Genomic DNA, 18,026 nt, shown 5'->3' with positions numbered 1-18,026 from the left:
TGTCTGGAATGGGGTGGGGGAGGAGTGCACTCCACAGGGTTGGAATAAGCTGCAGGGAGTTGTAAACACAGTCAGCTCCATTATGGGAACTAGCCTCCCCAGCTCCCCAGGACATCTTCAAGGAGCGATGCCTCAAAAGGACGGCATCCATCATTAAGGACCCCCATCACCCAGGATGTGCCTTTTCTCCTTGCTACCATCAGGAAGGAGATACAGGAGCCTGAAGGCACACACTCAACAATTCAGGAACAGCTTCTTTTCCTCTGCCATCAGATTTCTGAATGAACATTGAACCCATGTACACTACCTCACTACTTTATTTTCTCTTCTTGCACTACTTACTTTAAATTTTTAAAAATATATTTATTTACAGTTTAATTGCTATGTATTGCAATGTTCTGCTGCCACATAACATCAAATTTCACAACACCTGCCAGTAATATTAAACCTGATTCTGATTCTGAAGCGTTTTGACACACAGTGTCAAGGGTCCTCTCTCTCCACAGACGCTGCTTGACCTGCTAAGTTCCTTCAGCATTTTATGTGCTTCTCCAGATTCCAACATCTTCAGTCTCCTGTGTCCTCTAATCCTGAACTAAACCCAAATTATTCTCCTCATATTTGTATCAACTACCTCCAGTTTCTACCACTCACCTACCTCCAAGGGGACAATTTACAGTGGGCAATTTTTCAGCCAGCTCCTATGCATTTGGGGCGTGGGAGGAAACAGGCACTTGGGGGATCACAATGAGAGCATGAAAATTACATTGGGACTGCACTGGAGCTCAGGATTGAACCCAGGTGTTGTAGCTATGCGGTAACAGCTCTATTAACTATCCCACCATAAACAAGTAGAGAGGGTCTCAGTTTTCGAAACTCAGGTGAAATGTGTTAATTGTGATAGTGCATTACGTTCTCTACAGAGCAATGAAATATCAGCCTCAATTAACCCTCAGAAGTAGGTACACTCATACTGTTCTGAATCAGCAACAAGAAAGCTGTCATTGCCAAGGCAAATCTGTAGGAAGATGAAACAGGAAGAAAGTTTCTGTTTATGGTCCCAGGTGGTGTAAATTTGGCCAGAATGGTAAATAATGAAGGTGCAACAGTAAATTTAATGTATGAAGGTGGAGAAACCTGACAGGGAAGTGGAGCTGGAGGACCTTGTACTGAAAGCAAAGAATAATACATAGAAGGATTTGGAGATTTCATTTTGAAAGGTAACAAATGGGGAGCCAACAGCAGCGAATAAGGTTAGGGTACATAGCTGGCAAAGAACTTATCAGAGAAAAGACATGGCTTTAGAATTCTAGTTAAGTTTAAGCCTAGGGAATGGATCAAAAGAACACTGACACAATGTTGAATTAAGGTACTAATGTACAGATGAGAATTTCACTAGTGAAGGCAAAATGGACTGGTCAAGGATGTGACATTGCTCACTTTTGAGATGGTTCAATTGAGGTTCAATTGGGGCAACCTGCAGATAATGAACACTGAGCTGCACTGAAATACGCCTTTTGATTTTGTGTTTCATGTTCTGTGTTTTGCATTTTGATTTGTTGCCGTTTGCACAATAGTTTTTGCATGTAGGGGGTGATGTTTTTCCTTGAAGGGGTTGGTGGCATGGTTCTCGGTCTGTGGGGAAGACAAATTTCAGAGTTGTGTACTACATGCATACTTAGGTAATAAATGTACTTTGAATTGAATTGAAGTTCAACGCTGTGAGAAGCAAACATCAAGTCTATGCAATTCCACAGCAGCCTTAGCTTACTGAGTGGATTACTGTTAACTTCCTGACCGCTCGATTTGGCAATAAAATGAGAAGGTCTATTAGGTTTCGTTAGAATTATGACTGACCAAAAATATTTGCCCGGTACTTACAAATCAAACGATAAATGGTCAACAACCAAATGTCTGCTTAGGCAATGATAGCTAATTAAAAGTGGAAGTAAATATTAGTAATCCACCTATTAACATTTATATCATATATCACCTATATCACTTTTATAGATGCACTGTAGAAAGCATTCTTCTAGGGTGCATCACAACCTGGTATGGAAGTTGTCCTGTCCAAGACCGGAAGAAGCTGCAGAAGATCGTGAACATAGCCCAGCACATCACACAAACCAATCTTCCATCCTTGGACTCACTTTACACCGCACACTGTTGGAGCAGTGCTGCCAGGATAATCAAGGACACGACCCACCCAGCCAACCCACTTTTTGTCCCTCTTCTCTCTGGGAGAAGGTACAGGAGCTTGAAGATTCGTATGGCCAGATTTGGGAACAGCTTCTTTCCAACTGTGATAAGACTGCTGAACGGATCCTGACCCGGATCTGGGCCGTACCTTCCAAATATCCGGACCTGACTTGCACTACCTTACTTTCCCTTTTCTGTTTTCTATTTATGATTTATAATTTAAATTTTAAAATTATATTTACTATTGACTTGTACTCCAGGGAGCATGAAGCGCAGAATCAATTATCGCTGTGATGATTGTATGCTCTAGTATCAATTGTTTGGCGACAATAAAGTAATAAATAAATTATATACATGAAATAACTTGGCAAAGAGGAAAAGCTAATATCTTCATTATGCATTCTCCACTTTTCATCAGAATACACTTGAAAAGTAACTCAGGGGCCACGTCAGCAGTTCCTTCCTATTCATCTAGATACATTGTTGGGCTTTCACTTCCTTAGAAATGCATTGTATTCTGTAACACTAAACATGTTACTGGGCCATATAGCAATATTAAACACAACACATGATTTTAAATGAATAAATTTCTTAAGTATAATACAACATGTCAGTGGAAATAACCAGTGGATGAATACTTAGAGTCGACAATTATATTACCTGGCATAGAGAATAGGATCGTGAGCAGCTTTGGGCCTTTTATCTAGGAAAGGACGTGCTGACATTAGACAAGGTCGAGAGGAGGCCCATGAGAATGATCCTAGGAATGAAAGGGTAAATGTATGAAGAGTGTTGGGCCAATACTCACAGGAGTTTAGAAGAACGAAGGGGGTTCTCACTGAAATCTCTCTCATACTTAAAGGCCTAGATAGAGTGCATGTGGAAAGGATGTTTCTTATACTGATAGGGAGTCTAGGATCAGAAAAGAAGGACATCCATTCAGAACAGTGATGAGGAATAATTTCTTTAGCTAGAAAATGGTAAATCTGTGGAATTCATTGCCACAGATGGCTCTGGATGGCCAAGTCATTAGGTACATTTAAAGAGGAGTTCTTGATTAGTAAGAGTGTCAAAGGGGAGAAGGCAGGACTGAGAGGGATCATGAATCAGCCATGAAGAATTGGTGGAACAGACTCAAAGGGCTGAACGGTCTAATTTGCTCCTATGTCTTATGCTGTTATATTTATCACTGTCAGTGTGCTGCTAATAGAAATAACCTATGTATAGAATGAACTGAGTGTTTTGCTTCCAGCCTTTTCTAGCAGTACTGAAATTAATTCAGCCTTATATCTAAGAGAAAGTCATTAAATCCCTTTCCTGCTGCTTACTTCAAGGGAGTTTGAAAAAAAAACCTGGAAATACACAGGTGTATTTTGTCTTTCTTTTAAGTGCTTAGCCATGAGATAAAATATCTAAAAGGAAACTTGGTAAGAGCCCAATTCAAACACATTTATAAGTATAAAATCTGATACAGTGTAAAGCTTTGTCTAGCCCGTAATTTCAGTAGCTGCTCACCATCCTAATACAAACAAACCACTTGTGTTGGCAATCCGTTTGTTTCATAATATGCACAATATCATTGATGATCACCAGTAAATCACTGGCAGCCATTCCCTTGCCATCTTAAGGAGGTATTTTAAGTTTTGTGGAATTGTCCTGTTGTGTAATTAGTATTCAGCCTGTCGCCTAGTGCATTGCTGATATTATTGAGGGCTCTTCTAAGTGAAGGTCTGAATTAAGCACAGAGTATAGAGAAGCTTTCCTTTTTCCAATTGAATCCTTTTTCTATTCTCAAACCTTTTAAATATGAAAGTGAATTTCTCACATTTTACTCCATTAGACTTACTCTCTAGGTATCTGACTAGGAGAGGCAGTTAATTCTATTGGTCAGTGAATGATGCTCCAAAGAGGAATAAAAATAGAGAAAATATGTTCCGTTTGTATTTTCACTGAAATTTGCACTATAAAATTATGCTATGTGGACGTTACCTCCAAGAAGACCATGACCTAGTTGTACAGTTTTGAGGCTTGCATGCCTCAAATGACCCGGAGAGCTATTTTGGCTGGAGTCAGGGCTTTATGCTTTGGCTCTAGGTAGGGTCACCCATGCTAAACAGATCAAGGGGTAGAGATCAGACTAAGAGTGATCCTCCCCTCCTTCACGCTCAGGGCTGGCAACCCTGACTGGTAAAACAAAATTGCTATGGAAACAGCAGTGAAGAATCCTTCTACATCTGAGTGAGACGGTATTCCTGAGTATCCACCTGGGACTTGCATGACTGCCAGTAGTGAAAACTGAGAGGAAGCTACTGACATGATGAAGGAAGACCTGAACACTGCCAGAGATGGAGGACCTTCATTGCTGCCCCAAACACCAGCAGCGTAACAGGCAGTAAGGATGTGAATGTTTACAGATAAACATCATTTTTTAACACAAGAGATTCGAACATCAGTCTTCAGCACTGTTACCTACATAGAATTCAAACTGTTTCAAATAAACAGGCTAACTTTGCAGTTAAAATATTTGGCAACAGAATAGTATAAACATTTATGACCAATACTTGCATGGTATAATTGGAAGATCTTTATGCACACATACAGAATATTGTTTTTATTAGAGTAAGACATTCAGCCAACATAGTTCAAGAATATATTTCATAATTGTGGTTTACAATTTAATTTAGAAGATATGCTCTTTATCATCTCTGAAGCAACTTTTTGAAAAGTGCAATGATAGAAAGCCAAATTGTACTTGTTGTGGTTTATTGCCTAATTTGGATAACCTGGTTTTCATTTCCCACATTTGTATTTTAACACTGTAGCCTATAGTTTCATATTCGTGCTTATGTTGAAACAGTAAAGGTGATTATTTCTGCTATATTTACAGTCGACCTTTGTTTGTTTGAACACTCTGGAACCTGATGGGGTGATTTTCTGCAGTGATTTTTTACCCTGCTGTTTAAAGGAAAGGGGTTTGACCTCTGCTGAAGGAAGCAGTTGCTCTCGTGCTGTGTTCACCACCATTGCAGTCTCAGAGACTGTGCCAAATGAGAACCATGTGTAGAGCGAGAGGCCAAGAGGACACAAGAGTTTATGGTGGCTTTGCTTTTAAATTATATATGGCAGAAGTTTAGCTGTTGCAATAAGTTATAAAGGGACTTCTGAAGTATTTGGAGATTGAGTGCATGGGGAGAAGGTTGTGTAGTTATGTGAACTTTTCTTCTTGGAAAAAAAGAGCAATCTCCTTTTTGTTAAGGTCAAAGTTCAAGCTTGTAGAGTTCTCGAAGTCTCCATAAAAGACAGGATTTGAAACAAGCCTGCTGAGAGAAATTGATAGATCCCACTAGAAAGACTAGTCTTCTGCTCCTTAGGGTGGACCTCTACTTAGATTTTTGTGAAGGGTTAATATGCTTTTAAGTCTCTTTACAGGGTATAACAGGATAGAAAATCATTGTTGGCCACGAATAATAAAGGCGTGCTGGAACGCTGAATCTGGAGATGCATTTATGTCCAATATCTCCAGAGGTAAAGGGCTGACTCTCAATCAGGGGACAAGAGTTTAGATTTCAGCTCTAACTTAATTGTCTACAAATCAGACAGGTGATGTCAGATTATGAGAGATGAAACTGAGGTGGAAGAGGTGAGATTATTCATGAAGAATAACCATAATGGTCAAACATTAGCTTTGACTCAGTTGTTCAAACAGAATGCAAAGGAATGAAAACAGGCAATCTAACTGTCCTTCCAAAGATGATAGAGTCTCTAATATCCAAGACAAAGAAAATTTCAGTTTTATCAACACGAACAAACAAGCTGGAGGAACCCAGCGGGTCAGGCAGCATCCGTGGAAATGAACAGTCAACGTTTTGGGCTGATGAAAGGTTTTGGCCTGAAACGTTGACTGCTCATTTCCACGGATGCTGCCTGACCTGCTGAGTTCCTCCAGCTTGTTTGTACATGTTGATTTGACCACAGCATCTGCAGTGTACTTTGTGTTTAAATTTCAGCTTTACTGATTCTGTTTAACTACTGTCAGGAGAAAAAAATAGAATAATTACTTCTTTTCAGTGCATTACTTGTTTTAGTGACCAGTGAGCAAAGACCAACATACGTGAAGAGAAATTGGGTCAACTTGAAAAATCACAAACATAAGAAAGTCAGTAGATGCTGGAAATCCAAAGCAACACACACAAAATGCTGGAGGAACTCAGAAGGTCAGGCAACATCTATGTAAAAGAGTAAACAGTCAACATTTTGGACTGAGGCCCTTATTCGGGACTGAGAAGGAAGGGGGAAGATCTCCTATCAGTTTCTTTCTTCTCCAGCCCTTGACCTTTTCCAGTTGCTTGGCTTCACCTATCACCTCCTGCTAGCCCCTTTCCCCTCCCCCTACCTTTTATACTGGCATCTTCCCTCTTCTTTCTCAGTCCTGATGAAGGATTTTGGCTTGAAATGTTGACTGTTTATTCTTTTCCATAGGTGCTACCTGGTGTGCTGAGCTCCTCCTCCAACACTTTGTATGTGAAGGTGAAAAATGATTATATCCATAAACTATTGCATATATAACCAGAAACCTTCACTATGAATCTGTGTATTGAAAAGGACAAAACTGTTTTAATGTTGTCAGTTCAATTTTAAGATTCAAGATGGTTTAATGTTATTTCTAATACACAAGTGTAAAGAAGAACAAAATAATTGTTAGTCTGGATCTGATGCAGCACGAAAAAACAGTAAGATAAAGAATGCAATACAGTAATAATAAAAAAACACAGTAATTATAAATACAGTACATAAGAAAGCTTACTTATATACATAGACTGACTGTATATCCATAAAGTGGTGCTGGGCACAGGAGTGTCTATGAAATGATAAAGTAGTGGTGGTTCATTTTCTAATGGCAATGGAGAAAATAAAAGACAAGATGAAAAGCTGGAGTATGGTTTTAAAGAATATTGAATCTTCTATAGAACTAAAAATGCAGTGAATATTATATCTGAACCTTTGGGTGTGTCATACTACCCACGTCTTGGAAATAATGCAGCATGGAGGTGGTTGGATTTAGAGTCACGGTGATGACCTGTGTAATGTATCCTTTCCCATGCCTAAAGCCTAATTCTTTCAAAAATGTTCAATTAGGGTGTGCAGCCATTATTGATGTAAGGAATGACATACGGATCCTGAGCTATCTCCCTGGTGGCAATGAGACTAAGTTTCAAACCTATTCTGTCTTAATTTTATGTTTAAAATTGCAATTCCAATTTCCATCCGTTGTACCTTTTGAGCAGAAACTGACTCGTGTATGAAGTGTTCTGTGTGGTTTCATGATTTAGAACATAGACCATAGAACACTACAGCACAGTACAGCCTCTCTGGCCCACAATGTTGTGCTAACCTTTTAAGCTACTCCAAGATCAATCTAACTCTTCCCTCCCACATAGCTACATTTTTCTTTCATCCATGTACTGATCAAACAGTCTCTTAAAAATCCTCAGTGTATCTGCCTCTATCACCACCCATGGCATTATGTTCCACATACTTGCCCTTCTTTGTGTAAAAAGCCTACTGCAGACATACCCCTATACTTTTCTACAATCACCTTAAAATTATGCTCTCTTGTAGCATTGCCGCCCTGGGGAGAAAAGTGCTGGCTGTCTACTGTATCTATGCCTCTTATCACCTCTTACAGCTCTATCAAAAATCAGCATTCATCCTCTTTCACTCCACAGAGAAAAACCCTATCTTGCTCAACCTTTCTGCATAAAACACGATCTCTAATCCTTGCAGCATCTTGGTTAATCTCCTCTGCACCCCCTCACATCCAACCAAAACTGAGCACAACACCCCAAGTGTAGTCTAACCAGAATTTTATAGAACTGCAACATTACCTCTTGCCTTTTGACCTCAATCCCCCCCCCCCCTGTCTAATGAAGACCGACAGATCATATGCCTTCTTATGGGTTTGAGAAGTTAATCTTGACTTTGTGAGACAGTGTAAAACAAGAAATGGTGAAACAACAATCATTTGCATTTTCCTAGGTTTTACTTTCAATGAATTCTATGGAAATAAAATCAGCAAGGATATTAAACAATCTGCCAATGTATCATAGGACCAATGTATCAAATGTCACTTGTATCATAGGACTACCAGACATGGTGGTGGAAATACGATGTTTAAGAGTCATTTAGGCACATACTTAAACATGCAAGGTATACAAAGATGCAGTGCTGATGCAGGCAAATGGGATTACTACCAAAGTGGAAAAGGTTGATATGGTCATGGTCGGCCAATTGGCCCGTTTATGTGCCTATTGAAGTTGGCCACTTCAAAGAGGACATCATGTTCAACCGGTACTGTATAATGTAATATTACCGAAACCGGAATTAATTCAATGCCACACAAGTACAATGGAAAGAGTAGTCACTTCATCATTTGCAACCGGAAGCTGTTATTGAAAAGCTGAGAGTTGTTAACTGTGACACTGCACACCTGGTGTTATGGCAGCTTTGAACAATGGGGTTTAATTTAACTCTGCCAAGTACAGGCATGTTCAGCATTATAGCTCAGTGTTCATATGAGTGTAAATTCCAAGCTAAAACTGAAACAAAAAAAATTAGCTGATTTTATAAGTTGATTGACATAGCCCTTAGAAGGAGCTTTGATCTTCAACCAGTGTAGTCTTATTTTCAATGTGGACTTGTTTTCCCCTGTTTACGTTGGGATGTGGCTGCATTTTTCGGTTTACTCCGAACTGAAAGTGTGTCCCAACAGGTTCAAGAGATAAGATGAACAGTCAGCATCATTAAAAAAGTAAATGAGATTTGTTTCTGCCACAGGTGATGCTTCAATGACTGAAACTGATAGCTATCCAAAACCTTTTAATCAGCATGTTATCTAAAACTTTGACCAACTTCTATAGAAAAGTGGTGGAAAGGATATTGACTGGCTGCATCATGGCCTGGTATGGAAACACTAATGCCTTTGGATGGAAAAGCCTACAAAAATGGTGGCTACAGCCCAGTCCATCATGGGTAAAGCCCTCCCCACCACTGAGCACATCTACATGGAGTGCTTTTCAAGGAAAGCAATCATCATCAAGGACCACCACCATCCAGCCTGTGCTCTCTTCTCACTGCTGCTATCAGGAAAACGATGGACCCACAGCCTCAGGACCCACACCACCAGTTTCAGGAACAGTTATTAACCCTCAACCATCAAGCTCTTGAACCAGAGGAGATAACTTCACTCACCATATCATTCCCACAAACTATGGACTCACTTTCAAGGACTCTTCATCTCATGTTGTCAATAGTTACTGCTTATTTACTTATTACTATTATTTTTCTTTCTTTTTGTATTTGCACAGCTTGTTCTCTTTTGCACATTGATTGTTTGCCCTGTTGGGTGTGATCTTCCGTGATTCTATTGTGTTTCTTGTATTTATTGTGTATGCCCACAAGAAAATGAACTCAGGATTGTACAGGGTGACATATATGTATTTTGATAATAAATTTACTTTGAACTTTGGAAATTGTTAAATCTAAGATGTTGCTGCTAATTCCTTGGCTGATTAATTTGCTTAGCCACATAGATAAGGTCGGTTTTGATTCTGAGCTCTATTTGTGCTTAAAAAAAAAATGCCCCCAACAGAAACCTGACTGTGGGTGACATTATTTTTATTTCTCCTTCTATAGTTGCCCACTGACATGCTGAGTGTTTCCAGTATTTTCTGTCCCACTATTATTGGTGATGATGCTGAGTGGGCAGAGGGAAGGAAAGGATAATACATTGGAGCTGCTATTGTTGATCAGTTACTATGATCCTTGTTGGAAGTTGAGGGGTATGAGCCTTGGCTGTGTTAGATTTTACCCTTCAGTTTCCAATTCCTTCTCCCAGCCCCTTCCACATCCTTTGAAGCATCCAAGGGATTTCACAGGTAATAAATTAGATTTGAAGTGTCACTACTGTTCCATATGAAAAGCAGGAGCCAATGTGCACACAGAAAACACTCAATTAATAATTATGTTCTTATGACTGCTATCAGAGAGGAGGTACAGGAGCTTGAAGACACACACTCAATATTGTAGGAACAGCCTCTTCTCTTCCTCCAGGTATCTGACCCGACAAAGAACCAACCCATGACCACTTCCTCATTACTTCTGCTCTCTTTTTGCGCTACTTATTTAGTATTTTATATATATCTTATTTTAATTTATAATATTATTTATGTATTGTATTACTGTTGCAAAAATAATGAATTTCATAACATATGTCAGTAATATTAAATCACAAACAAGAAAATATCTGCAGATGCTGGAAATCCAAGCAACACACACAAAATGCTGAAGGAACTCAGCAGGCCAAGCAACATCTATGAGAAAGAGTACAGTCGATGTTTTGGGCTGAAACCCTTCAGCAGGACTGGAGGAAAAGAAATGAGGAGTCCAGATGAGGAGGACTTTTTTTCCCTCCAGTCCTGCTGACGGGTGTCGGCCCAGAAGATTGACTGTACTCTTTTCCGTAGATGCTGCCTGGCCTGCTGAGTTCCCCCAGTATTTTGTGTGTGTTGCTCAGTAATGTTAATCCTGATTCTGAGTCTGGAACAAGTATTGGGGACAGTGGAGATAATTTTCCAGGTTTTCTATTTACTGATGAGACAGCTGGTACTCATCCAATAAAATGACACCTGTCTTGAGTCAGAAAGATAATTTAAAATGTGGGTAGTTGGCCCCACTGGAGCAATATGGGTATAAGTTTGACTTCCAGCTCCTAAAATCCTCTCCCAATATTCAGTTTCCAATGATTGCAGTGGGACCAAATTATCTCTCAGCCAATTATTTCTAGTTACTGAAGACAAGTTCTTGGTACGTCAAATTGTCAGGTGAACGATTAGTTTCTGTTGTACCAAAGATCATGGTCTCTCTTGGGGGCTTTGCTATTACTTGCTTGGTGGGTGGAGGGTGCAGATGCTTTTTTTTTGCTGAAGTAAGTGGGGGAGGGGGGTAGTGTAAGGTTCAAAGGTTCATTTTATTGTCAACGTGTGCATGCATGATACAACTCTGATATTTGTCTACTCCAGATAGATATTAGATACAGAAAGATCATGGGTGTTAATGAAAAACTCCCTCCCCCCCCACACACACAGGAAAAAGAAAAGAAACAAAACTTGCAGACCCCAAAATTCACCCCTCTCCCACAGCAAGAAAAAACAAATAACAATCACCGACCCCCGGATGGTCATTGCTGTGCTGCTGCTTGTGTGAGGGAGGGGGGAGTTGGTGGGGCTTGGGGGTTCTAACGTTCTCACTCATTCTTTGGGGCATTTCTGTTTTTGTGGATATCTGTGGAGAACAAGAATTTCAGGATATATATTGTATACATTCTCTGTTATTAAACGGAACTATTGAACTATTGGAGAGTTGGGGCTTGCTTTAATATAGTCGCCCATTTCTTGAAAACTTCCATACATGATCAGAATTAAAGTTGAAGTTTCAATGGCATAACATCCAGTGCCAAAATATTTAATATTAAATATCTAGCCTAGGCAGCGATGCACATTAGAGATTGCATCAATATATATTTATTGTTGGGCATTTTCTATCTTCACTTTGATTTAATCACTCAACATATTCCTAAATGGCTGAAGAACTTCTGGTTTAACCTCTTCTCTCCTCTCACCCGCCTATCACTTCCCCTGCTGCCCTTCCTTCTATGATCCATTCTCCAGCAATTCATGTGTGCTGCTTTCCCATTTAATTGTTTAAGTTCAATAGGATATTTTTTCTCACTGAAGCTAGCAAATGGATCCAAAATCACATAGATTCAGTTTTCAAATTAAGTTCTTGATGGTGGGATATAAAATTGGAGTAGGAATCTCAACTTTGTTCATTGGCATGAAATATACCACAAAGTTTAACAGCTGCAGTACTATCGAAGTCAATAGCATTCAGTTTTGAAGGAGATTGCAATGAACATATGCTGCTATAACATGAGTTAATGCCATGGAACCACCCCAAATGACATTTAACATCCTTCATTTTTGTGACTGTAACATTTAAGAAGCTTAATCCATAAAATGTTTGGAAATGCATTAGCAAAGTAAATCTGCATTTAGTGCTGTGTTAAACTAAGTACCATTTTTTTTTGCTGCGTGCAAACAGCTAGGAGCGCTGTACGCCATCGATGTTATCAGGATGCTAAATCTATCACAAATTACATGAGAGCTGTTTATGAAAATGAAAATGGATCCTTTACGGAGTGAGATATTTCCTCTGCTTTTGACTGTTTAGTGGGCAGGGGGTGGGTGTGAAACGATGTGTTGGTGGGGAGCAGAAATTAAGAGTCTGCGAGCTTCACATTGTTTTGCTCTGCTGTGTGATGAACTGAGATTGAGGATGTAGACCTGCTCCAGGCTCTGGGTTTATGGACTCATTTTCATTCTAAATACTGTTGCTTACTTTATCATTTGCATGGTTTGTTTTCTTTCCTCTATCTGCACATTGAGCGTTGATCCTTTTTTAAAAAAAATTGGTTCTTTTGGGTTTCTTGGTTTATGGCTGCTTGTAAGCAGATGAATCTCAAGGTTGTATAAATTATACATACCTTGATAATAAATTTACTTTGAACTCTATAAGCATAGCATTGATTAAAATTTCCTTAGATTTTCCCCTGTTTACAGCTGTGAGGTTCCGCCAAAGTCGTTCTGATGGAACAGGAAATTCAAGCCATTGAGAGGGAGAAGGCAGGAATGAGGAAACGAGGAGGAGGCTGGAGTGGGCAAGAAGCACCTTGGGTGACAAAATGTAACTGTGATAAAATAAGAAGTGGTGCAATGGTCCATTGTGTTGTATTTAGCTTCTTGTATTGCGCTGAATTAGAAATGTAGCCTTTGCTCCACAGAAATTGCTGCATATGTTTTGCAGAACAGGCTGTAATCAAATGCAGACCATTTCAGGAGGTTTCCACACAATGTTCTTTATAGAGCCAGCCCTTAAATCCTCTGTCTCATACATCATTGAGGCCACCTACGTCCAACAATACTCTTTGCCCCTACCTCAACACACTGCTGCTGAGTTATTCAGCTATCGACTTCTCACTTGCTCCTGAACTTTGCCTTACATAGATTTCAATTCATTAATATCTCAGACTCCTGTAAGCTACCGTGTATCTATCCTGCCCTCAACAACCTTTATTACCTTCCATCATCTAATGAATCGAATCCAAATATTTGCCCTAATTTAGAAATTGCTAAATAGTTCTCTGTCTCCTCTTCCAATCCTCATGATAAGATTTTTGTGCTATAACACAATGTGCTGGGGAGCATGTTGTGCATATTGCTCTAGATTTCCAGTCCCTATAATTTTTGTGCCTTTGGGTTTTCTTTTTTTATTACTTACTTTGTTATTTATTTCCACCTTCTGTAGTTGAGGTTTTTGCAAACTTCATCCATTCAAGAACAGCTAACTTACAAGGTTGCAATTTGATGCCTCTCTACCTATGGACACTTGTAGGCTGCCCTAGAACACCCATTGGGTCTGTTGGTCGTTAACACAGACGGTACAAATCACTGCATGCTTCGATGTACACGTGATAAATTAACTTACAGACAGTGGCGGGAATTGAACCCCAATCTTATAGCTGATTGTTGTAAAGTGTTATACTAAATGCTACACAACTCTGCACCCTTTAATGGGGTAGGGGAGGCGGTGGGAAACATGCCTCCTCATAGCAAATACTAACCGTGCATCTGGTAGCTGTAAGGTGCTTGCCCCGGTGAAGGTGTACTGAAACTAGAGCCATAGCCAAGAAATCCCGTCTGTCCTGGCGAATGTGCCTGGCTCAGACCATCTTCTGTCTTGATGCCTGATTGAAAAGCAGACTATTAATTCAGGAAGATGCGAGTCAAACCACAGACATGGAGTCATTCATCTGCTCATAATACACCTTGAAACATTCTCTTAAGTAACTCTTTCATGAGTTTAATTGAAAGCTAATTAATACCTCTGTTTAATGTTGGACATTAATTAGACTTGAGTAGACCATCTAGTTTTGAGAGACTGAGGTGTTAAAATATTAATCTCCCTATTTCAACACAGACATCCTACTTGATTTATTATGTTGCTTGCCAGCGCTCTCAGTTCCAGTGTCTTGACCTGAACTCTGTCCGTCCCAGGAATATTTTCATAGTTCCTTATAAATCATAGGAGGCTATTTTGGCTATTGAGTGTATATTGGCTCACAAAACAACCCATTCCCCCACTAATTTTCTCCATAGCCTACTGTATGCTCTCAACATTCCCAGCAATTCTGTGCCTCACCCAGCTTACTACTTGACTCTACAGATCATTTTGACAAACTTTTCAGAGGGAATGGTTGGAGGAAAGTGAGGGCAAGTCTATACTGCTGTGCAAGCTTCACACCCACACCAACCTGCTGGCAATATGCATATCTTTAACAACCATTTTATTGTATATTCTGAGGCTTGTATGCTTGGAACTCAAGATTTGCAAAAATAAACACTATAATCAGTACAGTCATAGAACACTACAGCACAGAAACAGGCCCTTTGGCCCATCTAGTCTACACTTATCTATTACTCCACCTAGTCCCATTGCCCTACACCCAGACCATAGCTCTCTATACTCCTCCCATCCATGTACCAATCTAAATTTCTCTTAAATGTCACAATTGAACCCATATCCACCACTTCTGCACATTCCACACTCTCATCAGCCTCTGGGTGAAGATAACCCTCATGTAACCCTTAAACATTTCACCTTTCATCCTTAAGCCCTGACCTCTAGTGCTAGTCTCACCCAACCTCAGTGGAAAAAAGCCTGCTTGCAGTTACCCCATCTATACCCCTCATAATTTTATATACTTCTATCAAATCTCCCTGCATTCTTACTATGCTCTAGGGAATAAAGTCTTAACCTATTCAACTTTTCTTTATAACTCAGGTCCCAACAACGTCCTTGCAAATTTTCGCTGCACTCTTTCAATTTTATTAATATCTTTCCTGTAGGTAAGTGACTAAAATAGGCCTCACCAATGTCTAATGCAACTTCAAAATAACATCCCAACTCCTCTGCTCAATACTTTGATTTATGAAGGGCAAGGTGCCAAAAGCCTTCTTTACAACCCTGTCTATTTGTGACAGTCAGTAGTTATTACTCGAGCTTAAATGGAACATATAACCTTTTAAAAAGTGATCTCAGCTTTTGATCTAAAGTCTCCTGAGACAAAGTTTTCTGTGTAGAAACGTTTTCCCTCATCTCAATCCCAACTGGTCCACTCTTTGTCTTGATATAATAGCTCCTAATGTATTTCACATGGTTATTCTATAAAGTTGAATTTTCAAATTGAAGCATTCATCTAATTTGCTGCATTTTATTGACAAGTCTGACTGAGTAAATAACAAGTGTACGGTATGCTGTCTGTCCAAACAGAACTGTACTCACTATAGGAAGGTAATCCATAGGGTTGACTTGGTGGTGGGTAAGTTGCGTAAGCGGCCGCTTGCTGAATCCCGGCAGGGTACTGTGCCTGTCCGTAGGCAGCCATGCCGTGGAGGGAAGGTGTAGGAATAATGTGGGGATATGATCTAAATAGATAAATAAATGATTAATAAATCAAACTTTACATTACATTACCTCTTCTTCTAAGTTATTAGACAATGCCAATTACGCAGTCTGTGAAGAATTCATCCCAATGCAGTAGCAATAGCTACAATCTCAATGCCCAGCCGGTCACTCATCTGGTCAGTAAAGGAGAAACAGATTTTCGGTTTAATGACCTTTCATCGGAACCGAGGAAATTGAGCACATTGTCAACTTATTCTCAGCACTATTTATTTAGTTATTATTATTTCTAAAATTTGCACAGTTTGACTTCTTTTGTTTGCTTGTTACTTGTTGTTTGCGTACAGGTTTCGTCGATTCTATTGCACTTCTTTGTTCTACTGTGAATGCCTGCAAGAAAATGAATCTTAGGGCAGTATATGATGACATACTGTGTATGTACTTTGGTAATAACTTGGAATTAAGTGAAACAGGGTATGGGGAAGGGTAGAGGGACCAGAAGCCAAGTTCCATGGTGGGCAAGAGGGTTTAATTGACAGAAGAAGTGAAGAGCAGTGTGGAAGTGATCAAGAGGAAAAGCACTAATGAATAGCAAAAGAGGAAGCAAGGATAAATCAGAAAGGATGAATAAGCATCTGCAATTATAAGAATGAAAGAATGGTGGAAATGAGAGATAGAAGGACTGGAACGCTTAATCTCTGAAATCTTTGAATTCATCCTAAAATCTCCAAGTGCATCGTCAGAAAAAATTGGTTTGCAGTGTTGGCAGCCTTTGTTTGCTCTGATCAATTCTATTGTACTTTCTTGTTTTACTGTGAATGCCTGCAAGGAAATAAATCTGTACATGGTATATGATGACATATGTGCACTTCTGTAATAATAAATTTACTTTGAAAAAAGGCTTAGTTCTTCAAACTGACGGAAGGCATTTGCATCCATGACTTAGAGGTATAACTAAGCTCCAGTTTATGGTTTTCTGTAATCTTTTGTAGAATCAAGGGTCTTTCAATGTGTAGGAAAATTTGTTGTGCTCCTTCTTACTTATCACGCGCATTGTGAAAACACGACATCCTGCACAAGAAGCTGACACAGGCAACGTGAGGTATCTCAGTTGTCATAAATATTCCTCAGAACTGGACTGTTGAACACCGACAGGTTCCCACGTTGAATGGGAACTCGTTTGCTCTCTCATTGATTGGAATTATGCAAAGCAGTCAGAATCGTGATGACAATTGATGCAAATTGTGGGTTGACACGCACACAGCCATTTTGAAGTGTTAGGTTCCAGCTATGCTCTCTCAACCTCGCACAGCTGAACATGTGTTTGACAGCAACAAGGACCCCCAACAGGGCTATTTAAGGGGATTATCAACCACTTACAGGTTAGTTGCTAATTGATTACTTGTGGCTGCTGCTACCATTCTACATGTATTGGTGCTCTTTGTAATTGTTTCAAGTTACACACGTCTACAGGGAGTATAATGGCAGGTGTTGAAAGACCATTTCCTGACTTCAAGGTTTCTGAACAAACCAGTTGCCCCCAAGAGTGGCTCCATTAGTAGACGTTCCCCTTGGAGTAAAGAATGAACAGACCTCATAGAGAGCAAGACCAGCTGCTGGAAGGCAGGGGGGTGGCACAGGATTGGTTAAGGATTGAACAGTTGGAACACATCCTCATGAAAAGTGTACAAGGAAAAAACAAGTTCTGTCTGAACGTCTGTAAGGAACTGTATATAAAATCACTATGCTTCACCGCGGCGCTGATCACTGAAATTGCCCAAGTATTGTGGCCACAACTCAAAGCAGGGCAATGACCACGTTGACATTGGCTGCCAAGCTGAGTGTGTCAGCGAACACATATGCACATGACACCTTTCAGGCTAGTCAGAAATATCTGCAGCATCTCACAGTTTGATGTCCTCCATTCATTGATAATGACACTAAGTCTCTCCATCCAAGGAGATTATGAAGAATTCTCTTTGGCCAGAAACACATGGGCTTGGTTTGACTGCACTTTTCCATATTGCATGGTACTATAAACAATATATACCTTGCAGGTGCCTTGTAGCACTCAACCCTCTGATGAATCCAAAAGGGATTCAACTTCATTAATGACCAGCTCTATATAGCCCTAAGTAGCAGATTATCCAGGTCAAGGTGGAGCTTAAGAAGGTTTTAGATAAACACATCAATATGAAGGGAATGGAGGATGATTCCTCCCACAAGAGAAGGACATTTAGTACAAATTG

General features: G+C 39.8%; 1 protein-coding gene across 6 annotated transcripts in view; it reads right to left on the bottom strand.

Moving 5' to 3' along the window:
* LOC132398942 (eyes absent homolog 1-like) overlaps positions 1–18,026 on the bottom strand; it is a 271,558-nt gene that overhangs the window by 125,244 nt on the left and 128,288 nt on the right. For all 6 annotated transcript variants that reach the window (XM_059978783.1, XM_059978781.1, XM_059978780.1 and 3 more), the window contains 2 exons: positions 15,658–15,800; positions 13,937–14,059 (listed from right to left, as the gene is read on the bottom strand). In XM_059978783.1, coding sequence (XP_059834766.1) covers positions 13,937–14,059; positions 15,658–15,800 — 266 coding nt within the window. The remainder of the gene's footprint in view (positions 1–13,936; positions 14,060–15,657; positions 15,801–18,026) is intronic.

The sequence above is a fragment of the Hypanus sabinus genome, chromosome 9 (genome assembly GCF_030144855.1).
Source record: "Hypanus sabinus isolate sHypSab1 chromosome 9, sHypSab1.hap1, whole genome shotgun sequence".
NCBI lineage: Eukaryota > Metazoa > Chordata > Chondrichthyes > Myliobatiformes > Dasyatidae > Hypanus > Hypanus sabinus.
The sequence above is the reverse complement of the archived record's forward strand: the minus strand, read 5'-3'. Positions and strand labels throughout refer to the sequence as shown.